At 43.6% G+C, this 22847-nt stretch overlaps 1 protein-coding gene across 1 annotated transcript in view; it reads left to right on the top strand.

Moving 5' to 3' along the window:
• ofcc1 (orofacial cleft 1 candidate 1) overlaps positions 1 to 22847 on the top strand; it is a gene marked incomplete at its 5' end in the record, with an annotated part of 67617 nt that overhangs the window by 17681 nt on the left and 27089 nt on the right. The window contains 6 exons of the mRNA XM_084566627.1: positions 2016 to 2258; positions 5768 to 5916; positions 6046 to 6160; positions 6988 to 7300; positions 13074 to 13165; positions 15054 to 15199. Coding sequence (XP_084422753.1) covers positions 2016 to 2258; positions 5768 to 5916; positions 6046 to 6160; positions 6988 to 7300; positions 13074 to 13165; positions 15054 to 15199 — 1058 coding nt within the window. The remainder of the gene's footprint in view (positions 1 to 2015; positions 2259 to 5767; positions 5917 to 6045; positions 6161 to 6987; positions 7301 to 13073; positions 13166 to 15053; positions 15200 to 22847) is intronic.

The following is a 22847-nucleotide window of genomic DNA, read 5'->3' as shown; positions in this document are numbered from 1 at the left end:
TGCCGTTCAACGGGTGCCACGGGGGACAAAAGGCTGAATATGTATTTATATTGTTCTCTGATTATGTTTCATGAACTAAACTGTCTAGCCAGCTTAGTCTATTACTCATCCTAAGCCCTAAAACAAGGCACATGTCACCAAAGCAAACGAGCAAATAAACAACAAGTGGGCTGATGTAGCCTGGAGGTTAGTGGGATAATCTCACTACCAGAAGGCCCGCATTTATTTATCTATTTTTTATTTATTTTTTTTAAAAACTCCATCTGAATGGGCAATCTAACTTTGATATAGCAAGGAATGCTGATGTGGCCTTGAGCAAGGCCTGAAGGCCTTAACCCCTACGTACATACGTAGACGGAAGCCTGTAACTCTACTGGGCTGGATGTAGATGTATTTTTTTCAATTCATAACATTGCATTTGTATATATACAAATGTATATCTATATTTATTAGAAATAGTTCACAAATGTTATTGTGTTATTAAAAAACTTTTGCACCAGGATCATTTTCCTCCAAATCTACTAAACTTAGAGGTTGCTGAACTGAACAGCAGATGGACCATCACAAAGTGGAATCCTGAAAGCATCATTGCGAATGGAGCTGGCGCAGTGAACGTGCTAAGCTAGTAGCATAACAAAAGCCAACGTTGTAATGCTGCCATGCTAGTAACACTGTTGCTACGGCACTTTCGCAGATGCCTGTCCAACAGTCTCCAACACTATCCTATCCATGTTTGACCCAAAGCTTTAGCGTAATCTACGTACATGCGTAGACGAAATTGTTGGTACCCTTAGGTTAAAGAAAGAAAAACCCACGGTTTAGACGGATGGATAAAAATTTACTGAAAATTAACTAATGAAATCAGACGTTGCTTTTGAATTGTGTTCAAGGGAATCATTTAAAAAAAAAATGATGGTACCCATGAAAATAGGTTGACTATATGGACATGTTAGACTAAGGTGTGTTCTGTAATTAACATCCCTAGTGTCTTCAAACTTGTTTCTGCCTATTTAAAGGGTGAATAGTCACCATCCTGTTTGGTATCAAGGTGTGCACCACAATGAGCAAAATTATTGAGAAGCTTGTCAAAGGTAAAGGCTTCAGGACCATCTCCTGTTCCTGTGACTACAATTGCACATAATATTCAGAAGTTTAAGGTCCACGGGACTGTAGGCAACCTCCCTGGACATGGGTGCAAGATAAAAATTGATGACGACTCGAAGAGACGGATAATACATATGGTAACCAAAGAGCCAAGAACAACTTCTGAAGAGATTAGAAGTGAACTCCCATGTCAAGGTACATCACCGTCAGATCGCACCGTCCGTTGCTGTATGAGCCAAACTAATATTAAAGGATACCGAATTTCCCATTGGATAGTAAGTATATATAGTAAAAGTATGGTACAGCTATGTATTGATAGAATAAAAAATGGCAGTAGTGATCAAAGTAACTAAGTAAGCTTCAAACAGAAGTCGTCAGTATTTACAGTCGAACAGTATTTACAAAGCACTCTACAGAAGTCGCGGCACAGTGGTGGGGGTTGAGGTTGGATGAGCAGTGTGTAAATGAGATAACTTGACTGTTGAAACCATTTACAAGCCATGTCAATACATAAGACCAAACTGTCAACACACTGTGTGTCTCAGAGCCAGAAGAACTATTGACAAGTTAAACGCAGTAATTGATGTCTTATTCGTAAATTGCAACATCCAAACAACAGACATTAGCAAACATTAGCTTAGCACGAGTGATAAGGATTAGCGCACTGGCTACTTTTACTGGTGAACAAATACTGACAGTGTGGTTTTATGCTAATTCTAGCGGTTTCTAGTGTTTAGGCTCTGACACATACAAAAACTGTTTGCATCTTGCTATTTGCCTTGTAACAGTAAATCCTCTTGTTTCTGTAGAATTGTTTTGTGAGACATTATTAACCTGTGCAATTCCTGGAAGAAGAAGAAAAATAAATAACTGATCAAATCTTACAAGCACTGAACTTTGTTGTTTTACAGGGCGACCGGAGCAGCGTTCCCCAGCCTGTGGAGGTGTGTGTTTGTTGCCTAAGAGCCACCAGAGACAAACTTCCCAGGGGTCTCTACACCGTCAGTGTGGCGCTTCACAGCCGTCTAGGGGGTCCAGCTTTGGCCTGCTGCAGCAAGAAGGAGCAGCAAACCTGGGCCGTGTCCACCGAGCCGAATGAGCACAGAGGCCGCTTCTATGACAACGACCTGCACGTTAACCAGAGCCTGTTCATGGTAGCCATGATTCCAGTTTGTTTAAAGTGTTGGGATGTGGCAAAAAATGGGATCATGATGTTATTTTGAATGAACATTTGGCTCATGTTTTCTAATAGATATTCACAGATCAGCCACAACATTATAAACATGTGAAGTAAATAACATTGACCATCTTGTGACAATACAGTGTTCTGCTGGGAAACTTTTGGACCTGGCATTCATTCATGTGGATGTTACTTAGACATGTAGCACCCACCTAGACCAGACCAGGCACCCCCACCCCATAGCAATGACACTCCTTGATGGCAGCAGCCATCCACAGCAGGATGCAGCCTGATGCAGGCACACACACGAAAACGGTTTAGGAACAACTCAAAAAAACAACGAAGAATAGCACAAGGTGTTGACCTGGCCTCCAAATTCACTAGATCCCAAACTGATCGATGTATCTGTGGGATGATCCACAGAGGCCCCTCCCCTCAACCCATAGGACCCAAAGGCCCCCACTAACAACAATCTGTTGCCAGACACAACAGGACACCCTCAGAAGGCCCATGTCCATTCTCTGATGAGTCACAACTGTTTTGGAGGCACAAGGGAGACCTACACAATATTAGGAAGGTGGTCATAATGTTATGCCTGATAAGAATTATTTAACAATTATTTCTTTCATAACTAACATTATTTTATGTTATTCTGTAGGAGGTCTGAATTTTTTTCAGTGAGAACTTCGAATTACTCGAATTAACACGTGCTCACATCCAATGACAGGGGCAAGGCCTTTTACATCAGATCAAATTAAACATTTTAGTCAAACACAACATGCTGCGATAATATGAGAGAGCATATCGCCGCATTTTACGGTATCTGATGTTATTTTATGTTACTTCAAAATTGCTCTTCCTGTTTCTGTTTCCTTCGTTTTCATCACTCCGAGTGAAGACGGAGCACTTTCTGGTCTGAAAGGGTTATGAGAAGTTATATTACTGTAAAAGGCAGGATATGAAAATATGCCACACGCAGCCTCTAGGTTTGTCTCCGGGGATCTCCGTATGAATAAAACAACAACTCCTCAAACATGACATTTAATCCATGCATGTAAATCAAACCCAAGATCAATTATTCATCCATCTAAGGAAGTAATGTTTTATTGGACTGAAAATGAAGTACAAATGCAGTGAAACATTTAGTTTCTTTTTTTTTTTTACATGTATCTGTAATATAGCTGAGGTGCATCAAGGAGGATACAAGGAAAAATAGAAAAGCAGAAATTACTGAAATATAATGTTTTTGAAGAGTATTTTAAATATATATGTATAACCTCCATTTCCATTGCACAATAGACGACTAAAAATGTTTTCCCGTGTGGTTCTTTTGACGAACCAACGCAGCAGATTACATTAGATGAAATCTATGCACATTTTACAACCACTTCCCTAAACCTCTTGATAAGAAGGGAGGCATCGTCTATACAAGCTGCACTAATCTTAAAAAACCCACATACTGGATGGTCGATATTGACCAGTGGATTAGGACTCTTTGGTTGTGTTTATTCATGGACGGCGTGAGCAGAGTACAAAGCAAAACCTTAAAACAGAAGCCGCTAAATTCAGTGTCCCTCCTGATCGCGTACGTTCTCGTGCCGGCTCAGAAAAGGGTTTCTTCTGTGTTCTGAAGGCAACTCTAAAGGCCTAGCTGGAGCATTTAGCACATGTGGACACTGTCAATGTGCTGGTGGGCGTATTCACTGAACCAGAGCGTCCTGATAATATTGTCTCCAGCTCCCATCAAACATAAAGGACGGGGTAAGAGCTGGCACAAACTGAATGCAGACCTGGGATCTGATTCAGAGGTAAAAAAGGTTTAAGTACGGCATAGTAAATGCCTCGTGTCACTCTGCCTTCCCTCCTCTCCTCCCCAAACACTCAACTGTGCTTTTATAGACAAACCAGTTGTTGTTGTTGTTGTGCTCATTGATAGCGGTGGAAACGCTGATCAGATTTGTCTGAGACTACCAGGGCTTGGCTCAGATGTTTTCTCTCTCCTCTTGCCCACACTATAGTGTGAGATTTCAGGAGTGCTTGCAGTGCCTTCTAAGAGGAAATGAGGAATTAGTGATGGTAGGAGGAAGCCAGGAGCTTATTTTCCTTTCCTCCGTCTCTCTATCTCTCTCCCACTTTTTTTCTTTCACCCTGTGCTTTGTGTGTCTGGGTTCGGATTTAAAAGGAGACGGAGCAGTTCTGTCGGAGATGTCTTGGATATGCAGGGGAGTGGGAATGCTTGAAAAGAGTTCAGAAGGGCCCACGTGCCCTCTTTGTGCAGGTTACGCAACAAATGAGAAAATATATAACGTTTCACACGCTCGCGTAAAAGAAAACAAAACGATGGAAGGTCCTCATATGTAGATCCAAGACTTTAGTCTTGTATTTTAATATTTCAGTCTTCTCTCCTGTCTGTTTGTTTTTGGGGAAAAGAATTTTGCACTACAGTAGTCACATTTTTTTCCCTCCTAACTTTTCAACCAAACAGGATGTTTCCGATGTTTTAAGAGGCTTCCTGAATTAACAGAGGAGCGCTGGAAAGCACGCAATCCAGCCGCATAAACCTCACAATAACACAAGACGTCCCATATATGCACATATGCAAACCTGCACATGTCTGCACGCCTGCACGCAAATGACTATTTATGCAGGTCATATTTCTTACAGTAAATGAATAATACGAATATCCTCAATATCTATAATCCGTGATATTATGCCATAAATTTATGTCCTGATTCAGACACTGCTACCCATCATCTCACAGGTGCACACCAACAGCAGATTTGCACGGGGGGGTGGGGGGGGGGGAGTGGCGGCAGTGAAAGGGATACACATGATTTATGTGTTAAAACAAGTCCTCCGCATTTTCCATTACAACTAATAAAGGGATAAAATATTTCCACCCAGTGATGGATGAAGTGGCGCGCACCTCACTGTCAGTTCATTTTTTAAGCAAACCCACCGTTCTCTGGGTAAATAAGAATGCATGTGTTTCCCATCGACTGCTAACCACTAACACTTTTTGCTCCGTGCAAGACACCCTTAATATTATCAGTTTGATTGATGGTGGTCTCTGTGAATTCACTAACTGTCAGCTCGTGCACTACAACGGCAGTCTCGAGCTCTCATCCACGCTGTGTTTGATGCCGCTAGTCTTTATCACGCAAACATCTCCTTTTAGGCAATTTGCTGAGTCGGACGGGTAAGAATGGCAGTTAAGAGGGCTCTAAAAAGGACACGGAAATAAGTTAAGGGAGGATTCAAGTCTAGGATGTAGATTAAATGGCTCCCCCGAGGGCTCTTCTGATATTTGTTACCCTCTGTGAGTCTGTTTGTCATTGCCTTTGTGGCTGAGCGCAAGTCTGTGCACGTTCAGCCTGGTTTACGTTGTGTCGACGTATCTCCGTGCTGCGTGCGGGCCTCCAGGCATGTGTGTTCACCTGAGCCTAATTGTGAGCGACTTTTTACCTGTTTGTGCTTCTGCAGATGTTACCTGCTGCCTGTGAGATCTCTGCCTCCATGGTCTTGGTCTTCCAACTGATCGCGCTGCCAGGAGACAGCAGCCACACCAGCTCTGTTCTGGCCTGGGGGGCGTTTCCCGCGTGCGGGCCGAACCTCGGCCTGGTCCAGGGCAGGTGCGTCAATTGCAGATCAAAGTTAAAATGAACACAAGGAGAGACATGAGATGGGGATTCATTTTCAGAGCAAATGCCTTCAAAATGTTCACAAGCATTTCGGTGACTACGACCATGTCATTAACTCAGGTTCAAAACTCCGCTGCTCAGAGGGGAGCCCAGCACACAACTGGACCAGTTTAAAAAAATTGAAGCCCTCATCTCCTCTGATCTAGATCACTGGCTCTGCAACCTGTATTTTCAGGTGTGTGCTCGTGTGTCTGCGATTAGGAAACAGCCGCGTGCATGTTTTGTTTTGTCTTTTTGCCATTTTGAAGATCCTTATCTCGCGTTTATTGCACTGAAATTCATAATTGTGTGCAGGTATGTGCAAGTTTAACAGTGATGCGTTAAACCATGTGTGTGCGTATGTGTGTGCATCTTATTTTTTTTTTTTTTTTTCCTGATCCTCTCCTATTATTTGGGATGCTCAGGAGGCATGGAACGGTGGATCTGAACACACGGAGCTAGGATTTTGGGATTTTCTACGATAAAAAGCTTTTAGAAAGAAATTGAAAATTGGCCCCAGAGAGCAAACAAGAACCACATCTTTACCCAGCAATACCGGATGCATTCGAGCTGATGCATTGATTAGATTAGTAAACATCTTAATTAAATTAAAAACCAGAACAAAGCTCTTTGTCTTGGGTTCGCTCCTTCATTTGTCCCTTTGACTGTGACATGCTGCTTGTATTAGCGCAGTTATCATTACCGTTGACTACAGTTGATTCCTGGGGGATATTTTGGGGGATCTTTGTATGTGCACAGCACAATGGGATGCACAATATTCTTGTCACATTTATGGGTTTAATTGAATTATTACTAATAGTTATACAGTTTAATCACTAACACCTGTGACGTAATTGCGTACACATGTTGTTTTCCCTCAACAACGGTGATGCAATGGAATAATGTGAACATAACTACTGATGACATTAACATGAGGAGGTTATATTAATGTTCACTGAACACATATGGAGACCTCTAACGCACGCCGCCACAACTGCTTCCCTCTGGTTTGTTGTGTTTCAGGTAAAAAGGCTTCCGCCCGGGACATCTGGGAGGCCAGAGCACTGCATCGACATATCAATACCCCCTTCTAACCCCGCTGTCATGTCCCAATCTGAGGTCCATCATGATCAACCCCAGAACCAGCTGCCGCTCCAGCCCGAGGGCCCATCATCTCAATCCCAGCTCAGTCCTCAGCCCATTCATCCACAGTCCCAACAGCAGCCTCGTGCCGGCCCCAGCTGCAGAGCAGGAGAGCCCAGTGTGGTACATTCTCACCGGGGGTCCCCTCTCCACCTGTCAGCTGACTCGGCGTGCTCTTCCTCATCTTTGCCAGGTAGGGGTCCAATGTTAAAACCCCCGACTACGCCACAGTGGGGAGAAAATGTCACCCTAATGTCAAGAGTGTGGGGAAACGAAGAATGGCAGGCCTCACTTGCAACAACTCACCACTCAGGTGGATGTGCTTCAGGGCAGGGCTGGGTAGTGACAGTGGGCCAAGGTTGACAGACATAAGTTACATCAAACAAGGGATATTATCCCAGATAGATTATATGCAAAAACAGATAAACTGTAGCATTACAGTAAGTTAAAGGCAAATATTGAAAGAGCAACGCCAGCACTGATGCTGCAGACACACTGACTTGTAACACATTCAGACAAATACCTCCCTCCACTTCAATGCACAAACAAACCCCCTCAGTGCAAAGCGCTGGATAAACAAGTCCAGTTTGCAGCCACACATGAATATGGTTATAAAACCGTGTTCAAGCTGTCCAACCACTTTTTGGGTAAATAGTCAGCGGTTAGTCTGGCCGGTATGTTCAACAGTTTTTTTTTTTTTAACAACAGGAAAAACGTCTTTGAGCTTTAGAATTAAAACCGTTTCTCCAGTTTAACAGCAATCTTTATTTTTAATGAATCGTTGGATGATATTTAAACACAGTCCACATGGACAGCTACATGGAAATGTCTGTTTAATCAATTCTACATGTTAAACATCTATGTTAAACTAAACATTTGACTCTGCAGACACACATTTAATGTGATAACGCAGTAATATAATATCTTTTTCACCTTATAACATAAAGCTACACATAGAGAGAAATTCAAAACCCTTCCCTGCCGTCCACTGTAACACTTTTCGTGTCTGTCTCTTCTTCCACTTGAATTTTAAACTTTCTGTCTGACACAAAACAGATGATGAAATCATTCTGTACTGCGAATGCTGCGTGGTTAGTGTTGCTTCATGTTTGTGTGGTTTTCCTCTGGGCTCTCTGCTTTCCTCATTCAGCCCGGAGATGTGCAGGTCAGTTTGACATCCCCAGGTGTCAGTATGTCATGTGTCCATGGTTTAGCTCTGTGTTGGACACAGGCTCCTTTGCTTTTCAGGTTCCTGAAGTGTGAGTGTGTTGGTTAAACGCATGGATGAACTGTTCCAGTTGTGACTGCTTATGTGGTGGTCCGGGCAAGGTCACCCTACAATTGTAACCACATCCTAAGGGGGCTAATGGTTATGTTAATAGTAATGAGGATACACTTCCTTATTGTAAAAACATACTATTCTTGTTTCCTACCTAGGTCATCCAACATCCTGACCATTGCCAGAAATCAAATACAGGCTCATTTGGTATTGATCTACTACAAAGACGACTGGCTAGCTGCTTTGTTATTAATACACTGGCCTTTTTTCATTTTCTTTCTCTCTTTCTTCTCTTGTCTGTCTTTCTTTTCTTCTTTTTTTTGCACGCACAGCTCATCTTTATTTAACAGTCCTCAAAAGTTTCTGGGGTGCTCTGCTTTAAACATCACACAGGCTTTTTAATTACAAATGAGTTGTGACAGGTCTGCTGGGTAGCACCCTGGCCCATTTTAAACGTGATGCCGGCTGACAGCTTGGCAGTGTTCTCCCAGCACTGAAACATGTGGAAGAAATTGGTCTTTTACATTTCACAGCTTGTCGCTTCCTCCGCTGGCTGACCTGTGACCCCCCACAGAGATCCTAACGCCCACAAGGGAAGTGTCCCCAACGAACTGACTGCCTTTCCAGAGAGGGAGAGGGAGAAAGAGAGAGAGAGAGGGAGGGAGAGAAACGCTCACTATGGGAGATTTATGTTCCGCCACACAAGGTAAAAGGTACCAGGACTCCTCACCGCACACGGCTGCGAGCTTCGGCTAGCGCACAGGCGTGGATGTCAACGCACACACATGTTCTCACGGGCCAGGTGAGGAGGTTGCTTGGGAAGTGAACCCGATCCGCAAGTGAAACAACGGATCAAAAGGTGTCCTGCACAACACCTCACCCGCGCCATTCCCTAAGCTGACCCGACGTCTGTGCCTCATTTGCATACAGATCCGTTCATGTTGCATTACCTCTGGAGCGAATTACGGCATTCAGATGGGGCGATACGTCAAGGTTGAGGAGAGTGATTGGACGGACAACTTTAACCTAGCCAAAAATGGAAATCCAATTCAGCGAGGAGGAGAAGAACGAATTACCCGCCCCCCACCCTCCCCCCTTCCTCACTTCTCAGTCAAGTCTAAGGATTTTGAGACGTTTCCTTCCTATTTCATGCCTCCCTGTTTCTGATGTGTGCTGTGCGGGGATCGCTTTCTCCGTGCATGCAACGCCTGGATTTTCCTCATTACCCATTTGTCTCAGAGTCGGGACAAGTATATGGAGACCTCTTGTCATTGCGATAACGTACACAGAGAAGAGCTTGACAGTGAGACTGGAAGTTTGCATTCCTGGGGCCTTAAGTTAATTAATCCCCACAGAAAAATCACAGTGCTTGTGAGGTGTGTGGCACAGAACGAAACCTGACATCCCAATCCGAGATAATAACTCTGACAAGTTTTGATCACAAAAACTGAAGATTACTGTAAGTAACGCTGTGTGGGCATTAACGCTTCCGCGTCTCAGATTAACTTGCTATTGGTTGATAATAATCCGATTTACCTCAGTTGACTTGTCCAAGCATAATGAAGTGTATTTGGCTTTCTAAAGTAGTGATTAGCTTGAGGCGCACTGGGTTAAGTGACCTTTCACATTAACTGAATGATCCAGTTACGTTGGGGTTTGTTTGAACCCAAATGACTAATTAGATTAGCGTCTCGTTTCATGATCGCCTTTAGTGGATCACTATGTGCACTTTGGCGAGACCGCCGTAACCGTATAAGGGCTTAATTTCTCTTTATATTATTTTATTTTCTTATCTATGTAGCATCTATCCCCTTGAGCATGGACGTTGATTTCCAGGATTCCTCATCTAATGTCTTCTTCGGAGCGCTGTTTTGCACTTTAAGGATGTTCTCCCCTCCAGGCCACTCCCAGTCACCCGGGTTTCAAACCGCAATGTTACATCACAGCGTCGCACATCAAGTCGGCAATGTCCGGATTCCAAATGGATGGACTCTTTGCAGAGATACACATGTGAACCTTCAGACTAGGCGTGCTAAACAAGCCCAAGGAACCACATGTGGGATACAAATGTATTGTAGAGTGTATGGGACGAGGTAAAAGCATCTTGCCACAAAGTTTTGGGTCAGCAAACATAATAGAGACAAGTTTGACTTTCAAGATCGACAGACTTCGGCGGTGACACGGACAGAGCAGAATACAGATATGCACGGATTAGTATGCACTCAGCGTCTGTTACTGTCATTAAAATGCAGTGGATCACAACAAAACAAACTCCGGCGTGGACCGACACCAAATCCTCACAGTATCATAGCAACCTCCACGCAAGATCCTGACATGGACTCGGGGGGTAATCCGTGAGTCGCTAACCTTTGATTCCACTGTAACTTTGGACCAGTCATCAGGCAATTAGGGGCCTAGGTGAGCGAGAACCGCCATCTCGGCCTGGTTCCATCTCGCTGGTAACACAGTGATAGGGTCTCAACAGTGTTACGGCCCTCAGGCTTTTCGCTTTGCTCGGCCTGTTATTTTGCGTGTGTGAGTGAGTGTGAGCGAGCGGGAGAGGAAAAAGAGGTGCGCTGAGTTACGCATTTGCGAGGCTCGCTCTCCTTATGATTCCACTCTGGCAAATATTTGTGCATACATGCAAGTGTCTGCGCGTTAATACCGTGTGTGGGTGCATCGGCGCAGCGTGCGTCCGTCGGATGAGTGTGCGCGCCGGTCTTGACGCAGCTCGGAGCACAGGGGGATAACAAGGAGTTTGTTGTTGGCCTTGGGTGCCCGGAGAGGCTGGAGTTGTGGCAGCTCCAGCGCTCGGAGTTCACGGACGTAGCCCTCAGCTGTCAGAGCTGTCGATGCTGCCTCCGCACAACTTCTGGTTGCATGGCGTCTGTTAGCAAGCGGAGCCTGGTTAGCAAGTGTGTGTGTGTATAGGTGACGGTGTGTGTGTCTGAAAAAGAAGACGAGCGCGTTGTCTGAGCAGGAGAGTTTTATGGAAAAAGCCGTAGTATTTACTAAGGAGGAGTTTGTAAAAAGTTAAATAAAAATAGTGGATTTGGGATGTTTTAAAAGTTATATAAAGTTAATAAAGTAGAGAATTCTGTGTTTTCTTAAATACAGTCTAAAAAAATAAAGTGATTCCTTTTTCAGATTCACATTTTGGGCAATTTGCAAAAAGGATCTTTTACATTTTAACACAATAAATCCAAATTCTAGGCCGGTGGCATTTTATTTTTTAAATCCATTTACAAAGTGCATAAAAAGGCAATATTAATATATGTTTTGCACTGTGCACAGAAAACACGTGACTGATTTAGCTGACACGTGATTGAGTTTACAATTATGCAAAGTCCTGAATATGTAGAAATATAAATTTTGAGAACAGAACAAATCTAACCTTATGACCTTTGGACTGTAGGCAGTCCACATGTTTACCGGCAATTAAAAACTACATCTGCGTGACTTAAAAATAGCAGTGAGCGGGCTCTTCCTGCCGTTCGCATTTAGTACAATTTAGCTGTCAGAAAGATCTCTGATGTGTGGCCTATATTTAAGTTATTATTACTGATATATTTAATCCTGCAGCAAGAGGGAAAATTATATCATTGCTGAGTTTTCCATATGTATTATATAGATGTGATTGGTTCCACGGGGGGAAAAAGTTTCACATAGTGAGATTTTTACATGTATCAAGCTAAGGTTTACTTAATTACAACCTCCAGGCAAAGCAGGATCCCTTTTTTAAATTCTGTGAATGTTAATATGCTAAATAATGCAGATCTTCGACTCTTCAAGCATGAGACACACATCTGGCGGCTTACCATTTAAATTACAGCAAAAAAAAAAAGAAAAAGTGAGACAGATAGAGGAAGAGGGGAAAAAAATGGAGGATGAAGAACACTTCAAAAGTAATTTTACAAAGAAGAGAAGAATGGAGGGAGGAGGGGGAATGTATCACAAGCAGATGTAATTTCTTTTTTGATTTTTCATCATTTCTAATTGCATACATTAGACCGGCGAGGCTGGGAAGGTTCAGCTCTGACTGGAGGAGACGGGGACGGGCCGTGTAGTGGGAGCTCCATAAGTTAACACGCTTTCTTCTCTCGCGCAGTAGTTATATGTATAAAGAAAGAAAGAAAAAAAAATATATATATATATCACCCTTTGTTGCTTTCACAAGTCTCCAGATAGAACACCAAAAAACATCTTCGCTCTCTGCCTCAGAGAAGGAAAACAAGACCAAAGAGAGACTTGTAGTGTGTTTAGAAATGCAAAGAGCTTCTTATTTGATTTCTTGGTGCGCTACGTTTGTGTGTATAAAAGTGTCTTTATTAATTATTATTATTTTTTATTATTTTTTTTATTTATGACATTATTTATTATTCATTAAAGTTGCATCTTTCGCACATTTTTAATTAATTTTGCAGAATTAAATGTAACTATTTTTAGGTGTCGAATGAATATTGCTTCATAAATTAGAATTTATTTTTTTGTTCTGTATATTTTTTTCTCTATATTATTTTGTGTTTAACAAGACATTTTCTTTTGTAATACAAATCTATTGTAATATAACTTTTTCTTGACAATTATCAGGTCTGGGATGTGCAAAGGAAAACAAACTACTTCTTATTTATTTTTTTCTTCCATTTGAAACTTACTGCATGTCACTTCTCTGTTTTTGGGGATTCAGGGAAGAATTTCTCCTCGGGAGCCTTTTCTGGAAACACCGGGGAGAAGAGTGATCCATGCAGGGAGAAAGCAGAGGGAGGGATTCACTACAAGGTAACGCTGTGATTTAAGGGGAAGTCTCCCCACCCTTAAAATGAGCACCCTCTCCGCTTTCCCCTTCCCTTCCCGCCCCTCTCTGCACCCCTGCACATACACACACACACACACAAACGCACACCTCCCCGGCTTATTATCTGAGATTTGTCAAAATACATTTCACACTAACAGGTATTTTTCAGCCTTCAAAGCCATTTTTGATCTGCTTGACAAGCCAAAGCAGCTCAAATTCTGTGAAATCAGCAACGCCAGCCAGGCCTCCCTATTTTTTTTTTTTTTCTTCTTTCCCCATTCTCCAAACCCTTCTGAACACGCCTCTTCCTGTGCTACAGAAGACTTAAGCTAAATTAATCAAAGCCTGCATGTTACCTGCCATACTTTGAAGTGGTAATTGCAAAATTACTCTGTGTGCTGATCTGGCATTGCTGCCTGCCCGGTCCGCCCCTGCCATTGTGCCTGCGCTGCGGCCTTTTGTTGTTGTGATGTTATTGTTGAGGTAGTTAGGAGCCTATGAACAACATCAAGCCTCCCTCTCTCTCTCTCTCTCACACACACACATATCTTACCCTCCTTCCTGTCTCCTCCTTCCCTTCAAGTCTTTATTCTCTCTAACCTCCTTCTGCTGATGTACAAGAAGCTCTTCAGACCGCCATTAATCAGCGATGACCTGTTAAATAAATGAGTTTGTTGATATGAGGTTTTATTTCTCTGCAGCCCCTGTAGACCATGTTTTTTTCTTCCCTCCCCTCTTTGCCCTATCTTTAAAACCTGGCTAACTCTGTCAAATGTCGTGGTGTGGAACCCAGTTGTCTAATGATTAAGTGGAGTGATCTCCAACCTGCCCCAGCCTGGGAGCGCTAGGGATCAGATTTCAGCCCTTCAACCTGCAGTGCAGGCCTAATTAAAATGAATTTTCTCCAGGCGACCACTTCGCCCACAGGGCAGGAATCCAGCTATATACGGATTCCACTCTTAAGGTATTGCATTAAATTTATTGTGGGGAGACACTGGAGAACATTGTGGTTTATATATCTCCTGCATTTTTTTTTTTTCCCTTCCTCCCCTCCTTGGTTTCTTTCTCGCTCCTTTCCACCTTTTTATTGTGATCATCACTCTGGAATCCAAGCTTGCTTTGGCAAAGATTGCCCTATGAAAACGGATGGAGCTTTTATGGGACTCTGCCCATTTACTACTTCCTGGGCCTAGTTTATCTCAGAGGGAGAGAGAGAGAGAGAGAGAGAGAGAGAGAGAGAGAGAGAGAGAGAGCAGAGAAACAGAGGAGAGGAAAAGATGAAATGGAGAGAGGTAGAATGAGAAAGGGGTGGAAGCAAGCGAGAGGTTGCTTATTCCAACTGTGGATCTCATTAACATACATCAGTGTGTATTTCACAACTTCAAGCAGAAAGGCACTAAGCCCACCCAAGGGCAACACAGGCAGGGCTGACAGGGCCAGGGAAAGCAAGCCGTTAACATGTTGGCGGCTTAACAAATAATATCTGCTCCCAAGTACCTTGGTGAAAAATTTAAAACCCCACTTCCTAACTCCATTTGACTGTGTTTATGACGATGACAGTAAACGACTTGTGTGGAAAAAAACAGTGCCAGCTGCTCAAATATCACATATTTAACACCACCGTCACTATACGCGTGTTTCCCAAATGAACTCAACTTGAAGGATGGCGTGCCGTATGCGATTTTGCCGTCACTCTCGTCTTGTGTCAATTGAGGCGCGGGGTGAGATATAGGAGAGGCTCCAAAGTGCCGCGCACACTGTCACTGTCACTGTCACCGTGTGCATCCCCCAAGATAAATTCAGAGGCCTGTTTCCTGCTTTGATTACAAATGACATCCGCATGTGTTCTCCCCCGATTTCTGCTCCTCACAGAAGAAGCCAATCAAGAAGACAAATAGCTGTGGCCCCAGCATGAGCGGCAGAAGCGCGCCGCCTCGGCAGGCAGACAAACAGAAGATGCAGCCTTCAACGCAGAACCTCTCCACGGAGGAGATGGAGGAGTATACGTTCTCCCTACAGTAAGTCTCACCACTCATTATCCTGACTGAGCCCGTGCAAAATTCAAATGTGGTTTAAAAATAAATAAAATAAAAAAGGGGGGGGGAAACCTGGGTGACAAGTGGTTTCTGTGACTCGCAGACACTCATGTGTGCGGCGTCAACCACACAGACACGTGTGCACCGAGCACCTCCTGCACAGATACAGATACAGCAGCCACACATCTTTCAGTGGGAACCCTAACGTTTAGTGTAGCTTTAATCCTATGTAACTCAGTTTTAATTTCTTTGCATAAACGAGCCACTTGCAAAGTAATTTCCGGAACCTCGTAGCTTTTATCTGTGATGACGGAAAGAAGAAATTTGCAAGAAAGGGTGCGGAAATTCAGCTCAGTCATTTTTTCATACTTCAAAGTCTGTGTCCAATTTTGACCCTTGACCAGATCTCAACTTTTGGGCATTTGATTTAACAGGGGCACAAATTTGTGCATAAGAAGCCAAAACCAAACGCCGCTTATCCTGCCTTATTGCAGTTGCATATGGCAAAATGCAGTTTGACACCCAGAAGTCGAAATAACACGAAATGCAAAATAAATCCACTAAATAGGGAAAAAGCTACGGCTATTGCACATGCTGTGACTATTGTTTTAAATGAGTAAGTATTATACAATAATAGTACACATAAAAACATATAATACTAATATATAGATCAGTTTTTGCAGAATGTAGTTAGTGCGCGATCCTATAATGTCACTTTGTGTTTTGGTTTGTTACAATAAGATGCAACAAAGGGGCTTTGGAAAAAAAAAAGAAATTATTCCTCATTGTGGCTCACAGCACTTGATTTTAATGAGAAACCCAGAATTCATGAAACATAAACAAAGCACAGCATTTCAAACACCTTGGACAAATTTGTAAGAAAGCAACAAGGTGCAGCACCGTATGCCCATGGAGCATCCAAACAGGCTGAGAGCAAAATTGCTTATTTCAACAGAAAGGAATAAAAAAAAAAAAAAAAAGAAGTCGCAGGTATTTGTTTTTATTTGAACGTCGACTAAATTAAGGGGAGGAGATTACCAGACACACTGGTGGCGCATGAGAGAGGGGGGGAGAGAGTCACTGAGAGGGAGAACTATGTATGTGCAAGAGAGACATAAAGCGAGTTCTCCCAGGAGATTTAAAAGTACCCATGTTTCCTCATTTCTGGGAGTTGGTAATTTATAGCTGCTGGTCACATATTAAACAAGATCAGAGACTACTCCCTGACATCTTCTGAACATACTGGGGGAATTCAAATGATTACCAGCGTATCCTGCCAACAAATGACGACACAGGGACTATCTGGAGGGAGAGCGAATACAAAACGAACGCGGGGACCCGGGCAGGCTGCACACAAAGGGACACAATTAAATGGTTTTCGCGATTATTCATAGCGCCCGCTTTTTACCTCTGAGCAGTCGCCGGGCTCCGTAAGACGAGACATTTCTGTCAGTTATGGGTACGGATTGTATTGAGTTGGAGCCTCGGCTGTTCCCTGATGCCCCGTGAAGGTGCTGCTTGCTATTGATTTCATCTTCACAAGCACACACATTACGGTATCTCTGAGCTAAAGGCTGAGCTTTTGCACTCGCCTAATCAGACTATTAGAAAGATGCAGCGTGAGTGTTGGCTTTCACAGTGGAGACGTGGCAGTCTCAAAGTCATCTCTCCCACTGCGCCGTCGTCTGACTGAGTCTAGGCTTTCCCTGTATCACCTGAGGTCTGACAGAGATGCAGACAAAAGGCATTGTTGACATATTGAGTGTGTGTTTTTTTTTTAATTTACTCACAGTAAAGATGGCATCTCTGTGTCTTCTGGCACTTTGAGAGCTCTTTTTTTTATATATATATATCTGTGCATATGTGAAAGAGTGTGTGTTCACGTGTGCAGAATTTCCTGAGTGTTTACAGAGGGCGCGCACACGCTCACATATGTCTGCATGCTCATGCATTTTAAGCGAGGAGAGGATTCATACGGCACTGTAGTGATTGAGGGATATTACTGCCATCTATTGAGCCACGAGAGACTGAGCTCATTGAGATTTTTCACAGGGCGCCCTGACACAAAATGTGCAAATCGGATGCTCGTGCATTATTGAGCAAACACTTAGAATCAGTCAGATTCAGCTCAGATAGTCTGAGAATCGCGCGGGTGCTTTAATAACGCCACGCATTAATTTGTGTGTCACGGTGGTCGGGAGCAAAACACATGTTCAGGCATGAATAGGAATAAAGTGGTGAGGCATATTTACTAGTGCTTGGACTGTATGTACATTTACGGGGTGTGGCTGCAGGTGTAACTTTAAAGCAAACTTCTTTAACGAATGAATTCAATGAAGAAGTTTTTTTTTTTTTTTAAATGATATTTGTTGCATCTGTTCAGACGAAGTGAGAGAAGTACCACATATTCTGGTAGCTCCAGCTGGTAGGTCTCCATTGCATGATTTTACACAAACTACAATATTTCAATTGATTACATTACGTTCAGTGATTGTACTTAAAGTTACAGGTTGATCGTCTCAAAATCACAAGAAGCAGGGCAGCGTGATTTGTGGGACCACGATAAACACGACCCTTGAATTACGGTTTCAAAGAGAGCATAGTACACTGCAGGTATCGACGGTCGCAGCTCGAATGAAAGGGAATGAAAGTCGGGAAGGATCTTTTCTTTTCAGTCGTGAGTTGCTGTGCTCGCTCGTAAGCCGTTTGAACACGCATGAAAGACTCTCGCCGACCATCCAGCTCATTTGATGTCTCCGAGTGTAACATTAACCGCCTTCACAGAATGGTGGAGAAAAATCAAAGCACCTGATCCAGCACGGTTGTTGTAATTTGATCGGGGCAAATATGATGCGTTTTGATGAAGATAGACGTAGTAGTTTTACACTTTTTAGGGGGGCTTTGGTAGTACTTTACAGTAAGAGTACGACTACGGTGCAAACGTCATGCATGCTCATCCTGGTCCGTAGGCATCACCTGGCCGAGTGTCCACGCATCAACGATTGTTGTGATTTTCAGCTTTAGCATTGTGTCTCATCAATGTCACCCAACTATTATTTTTTTTTTTTTCCACCTTCATTTTGAGGAGCGAAACCTGCTTTAATCAAAGTCATTCTCACATAGCAATTAGATCTAATTAGTCCAATTATCACGATTCTAATTACATCGAAATATACCCCCTAAATCTCATATCAATTATGGTATGTGCGGCTTGTCCTGATCGGGAGACACGGAAGGAGAAGAGACAGAATGAAGACAAAGCTGGGTGGAAGGTAGCAAAAGCAGAGCATCCTCATCCTCTGGAGGACAAATGCCTGCAGAACCGTCTCCGTCTGTCCCCAAAGCTTTTATTGTAAAAGGCTGTGGCGGCCGTTTGGGGATAAATGTCTCTTAACCTTTACTCATTTGTTTTATATTCCAAACCGCTGCGTTACTGATTATGATGCTATGATTAGTTACCTCATTGTTTTCTGTCTCAATTAGTTTAGTCGCAGTAAATACATATTTAGCATTTAGGGTTACAGCATGTTATTAAACACTACTGCATAGTCTGGATTGATGCCACGGAGGTAATTGAGGGGGAAATAACTTGCATTAAGTCAAATTTTAGTAGCCAATACGGGGCACGCGGGGTAACAGACGTACACAAACAGGCACTGACTTGCGCAGGATGTTGCTATAGCGCTGCTGTATGACACTGTAGGTGCACCGGCAAAACACACACACACACACACACACACAAATGCACAGCCTGTTCTTGCTGTGGAGTCAGAGGGAACACACTGACCTAATTTCCCCCAGTTAGCTCGCCTCGTTGGGGACCAGCGTTCCTCTCCACCCGTTTCCCCCAACCGAGCCTATCAGAGCACTCCCTCAGTGTGTGTCTCCGTGTCTCTGTCATTCTGTGCCCTCCATCTGTTTGCATCCAGTATCAGATTAGCAGTAATGTGTACAGTAATTCGGTTCAGAGCTGCTCGTCTTTTTCCGTCACGTGTGTGTAAAAGCAGCGTCAGTTCTTCGTTAGAGACGAGCAAATAAGTGTTGCCGAATGAGTCGGCCTCCGGTTGGAGAAAGAGAGTAAAAACCACCTGAAATAACAACTCGTTCCAGACTGTCAATCCCTTGCACACTGCAGCTCTGAATCACAACTCAGTGCAAGGGTCAATCAATTCTGATGTAATGCTGGTAGGAGAGGTGGGTGGAGATGGCAGCGCTGGTCACCCCTGAGCCTCCAGTGCTTTCCCGGGCTCTTTCCTGTGCTCATGGGGCTGGAATGTGTCTGCGTGTGTGCATGCACGAGTACATGCGTGCATGTGTGAAAGGGAGGCCCCTGGCTACCTCGGCCCGAGTGCACATGTTGGTTGTTTTTTTTCTCTTTTTTTGCGGCCAGACGTGCCCTGGGTCACTTCGGATCTCGCAGACGCACAAAATCAACGCGCCGCTTCCTTTATGGAAATCAGAGCTGTCAGCTCCCTGACAGGCTAACACTGCAATACGATTGGTTAATCCGCGGTGATGTGGGTGTCAGTGAGAGCTGACTGTGGTCCCATTGGTGGTCTGGGTCAAATGAATGTGTTTCCCACTGACACGCAAGAAAGAGGGGGAGGTGTCAGAGAGGGGAAAGTGACAGGAACTATATGTAAGAGCGTGTGAGTGATTGCGTGTGATTTGCGCACGAGAAACCGGGTGTGTTTGAGGGAAAGACAGCAAGGCCAGAGGTGACGCTTCCCTCGCGCTCTTCTTTTTTTATCTGTAATCACTTGTTCCCCAGTCTGATATAAACATCTAAAAAAAAATAAAAGATAAGAGGGCAAGAGCCAACAAGGGACTGGATTTTCACATGCTGCCATACACTAGCTAATGCAACGTAGCACAAACGTGCGCTAATGCTCAGCGCCCTGTGCAAATAAATACGAACTTTAAGGAAAACATCGCTGACAGGCAGCTCTAATAATACAGCTGACAAGTTCTAGATGTTGATATAATCAGAACTTGATGCGCGGTGTCAGACTGACGTATATACACACTGTATATGAGAATGATGTCATCAGTTGCTATTTTAGCCATTTTAGCTAGTTTAAAGGCGCAGCATGCCTGGTTGGTAATTGCTCTGACACCTGCAGACTTAAACATTGGCCTTTGTCTTACACCATGTTTGGAGACATGTATAAAGCTGACGCAGTATATATACACACACACACATATATATATATATCAGTATCAAGTGTGTTTCAGGAGTTACAGAGGCCTGGTCTAGTCTGAATGGAATTTCGGGTCATGCATTGTCACAGATTTTTTTTTTTTTTTCCTGCATTCTTTTTGTTTTCCTCCATCCCTCTCTTAATTGCCTTCTGCAAACACACACATATGCCACGCAGTTAGTCTCCGTGGCTCATAATTATTTCCTTTCTCCCGCTCACTCCCTCCTCTTAATTCCGTCTTTATCTCACTTTCTCTCCCTCTAATTTTCTCCATCTTTCTCTCCTCCATCCTGTCTCTATCTCTCTGGTGACAATGTCCTGCAGATATGAGGCAAGGTCAGAGAAGTGAAATCCATTTAAATACTGATGCAGCTCTCTGGAGGCCTGTACTCCTCCTCCTCCTCCTCCTCCTCCTCCTCTGCAGCAGCAGCAGCAGCAGCAGAAGCAGCACCCCTCCCTGCACGCCTCACCCAAACTGATGAATGAATAGATCTCTGTAGAGCATTTATTATTTGTCTTTGCATTAATCGCTCGGTGTATTACACATACGCTGGCATCGCCAAAAAAAAAAAAAAGAAAAAAGTTTATAGAGAGAACAACAACCTGTTCTTCATTGTTGAGGTGGTAGATGTAGTAGCGTGTAACGAGTGCTCGGGAAGTTCCAGCGTGTTTGTTGATCCCAGGTGCATCTGCATTTGAAATGTTTCCACCCCGTTTTATGGCGCACCGAGGGACCTGCCATTTCCATGTCTTAATTCCCTCTCGCGCTGAGTCGGGGGCTCCATAAAAGCGCCACATGTTGCTCGGCAGTGAAACAGCTACCCCGTGTATGCGCCGAAAACAATTCCAAGGTGTGCGGGGAGGTGGCCAAAACACTTTGTTTGGACAACAAACGGAGTCACAAGACGAAGAACTATCACTCGTCACCTTAAACTATTTCATTCAGACGTGGGGCATTGGGGGAATGAGCCAGTTGTGGAGCACATGTGGCCTCTTTGGTTGCCCTCATATGTTTGTCTGCAAGTCAAACATGGATCCTAACAATCCATGTTTCAGTTGCGGATACTGTATCAGGTAAGACTGTTGTATAGTTTTAATTACACGTTGACGGAGTCCAGCTCTGAGTCATCATTCCATAATTCCTTTTTAACTACACTCTAAATACCCGCCACTCTGCTCCCATTTTGTCAATCAAACTCATTTACGTGCACACGTTGCCACATTCGTGAAATATCGGAGCTTATAAAGCCTACAAATTGTAAGCTAATTATACATGGAACAAATAAAATGAAAGAAATAAATAAGAGAGGGAGGGTTGGAGAGAAAGAGGGAACACTAGGCTAAATGTGAGGCATTTTTTTTTCCCTCTCCTGTATGTTCTGGTGATTTGTTTTCAGCGTAAATAAAACTTCTCACAAGTTGATATAAAATGGCTCAATTATCTGAAAAGCCTCGCAGGCACACAGTGCTGCTCTGTTCAAGTTGTTTTTTTAGTTTTTTTTGTTTTTTATGCACAAACAAGCACACACACGCACACACACACACAATCAAGGTGGTTTGGAAAGCGATACCAGCTTAGTAACTGTGATTATCAGTTAATGCATCTAGTGGGAGCAGGTTTCTTTGTGATTTCCACCTCCATAGAGTTTTCATAGCTTCCTGCGTTATATTTGCAACACCTGTCCAGCTTACACGCCAGCCATTAGGTAATGGACCTCTGCACTTTTGTATAACTGCAAGAAACAGGGAGATTCAAGTTTCTGCAGCGGTGATGACTGATGCCATCACATCAGTGCATGCTGTATTCTTAAACTGGTACACCTACTTTACATACGTTTGTCATCATGTATGCACCACACACCCGTAACTGTCCTCTTATGGAAACTGGATCACCCACAACATTAAAACCACTGACGGGTGAAGTAAATAACATTGACCATCTTGTAACATTTCAATGGTCTGGACTTGGCATTCATTTGTGTGGATTTTACTTAGACATGCAGCACCCGCCTAGACCAGACCAGGCCCCCCAACCCCATAGCAATGACACTCCTTGATGGCAGCAGTAATCCCCAGCAGGATGCAGCCTGACACAGGCACACACAAAAAAATGGTTTAGGAACAACCCATAAAATATGAAGAACAGCACAAGGTGTTGACCTGGCCTCCAAATTCACTAGATCCTAAACTGATCAAGTATCTGTGGGATGATCCACAGAGGCCTCTCCCCTCAAAGGCCCCCCACTAACAACATTCTGTTGCCAGACACCACAGGACACCCTCAGAAGGCCCATGTCCATTCTCTGATGAGTCACAACTGTTTTGGAGTCACAAGGGAGACCTACACAATATTAGGAAGGTGGTCATAATGTTCTTCTCGTCACTGTGCCGCCAAGGCTGCCTTTAGTTAAACACATTAGATTTCCCTA

This window comes from Chelon labrosus, assembly GCF_963514085.1.
Source record: "Chelon labrosus genome assembly, chromosome: 18".
Taxonomy (NCBI): Eukaryota; Metazoa; Chordata; class Actinopteri; order Mugiliformes; family Mugilidae; genus Chelon; species Chelon labrosus.
This window is presented reverse-complemented; position numbering and strand designations above follow the sequence as displayed.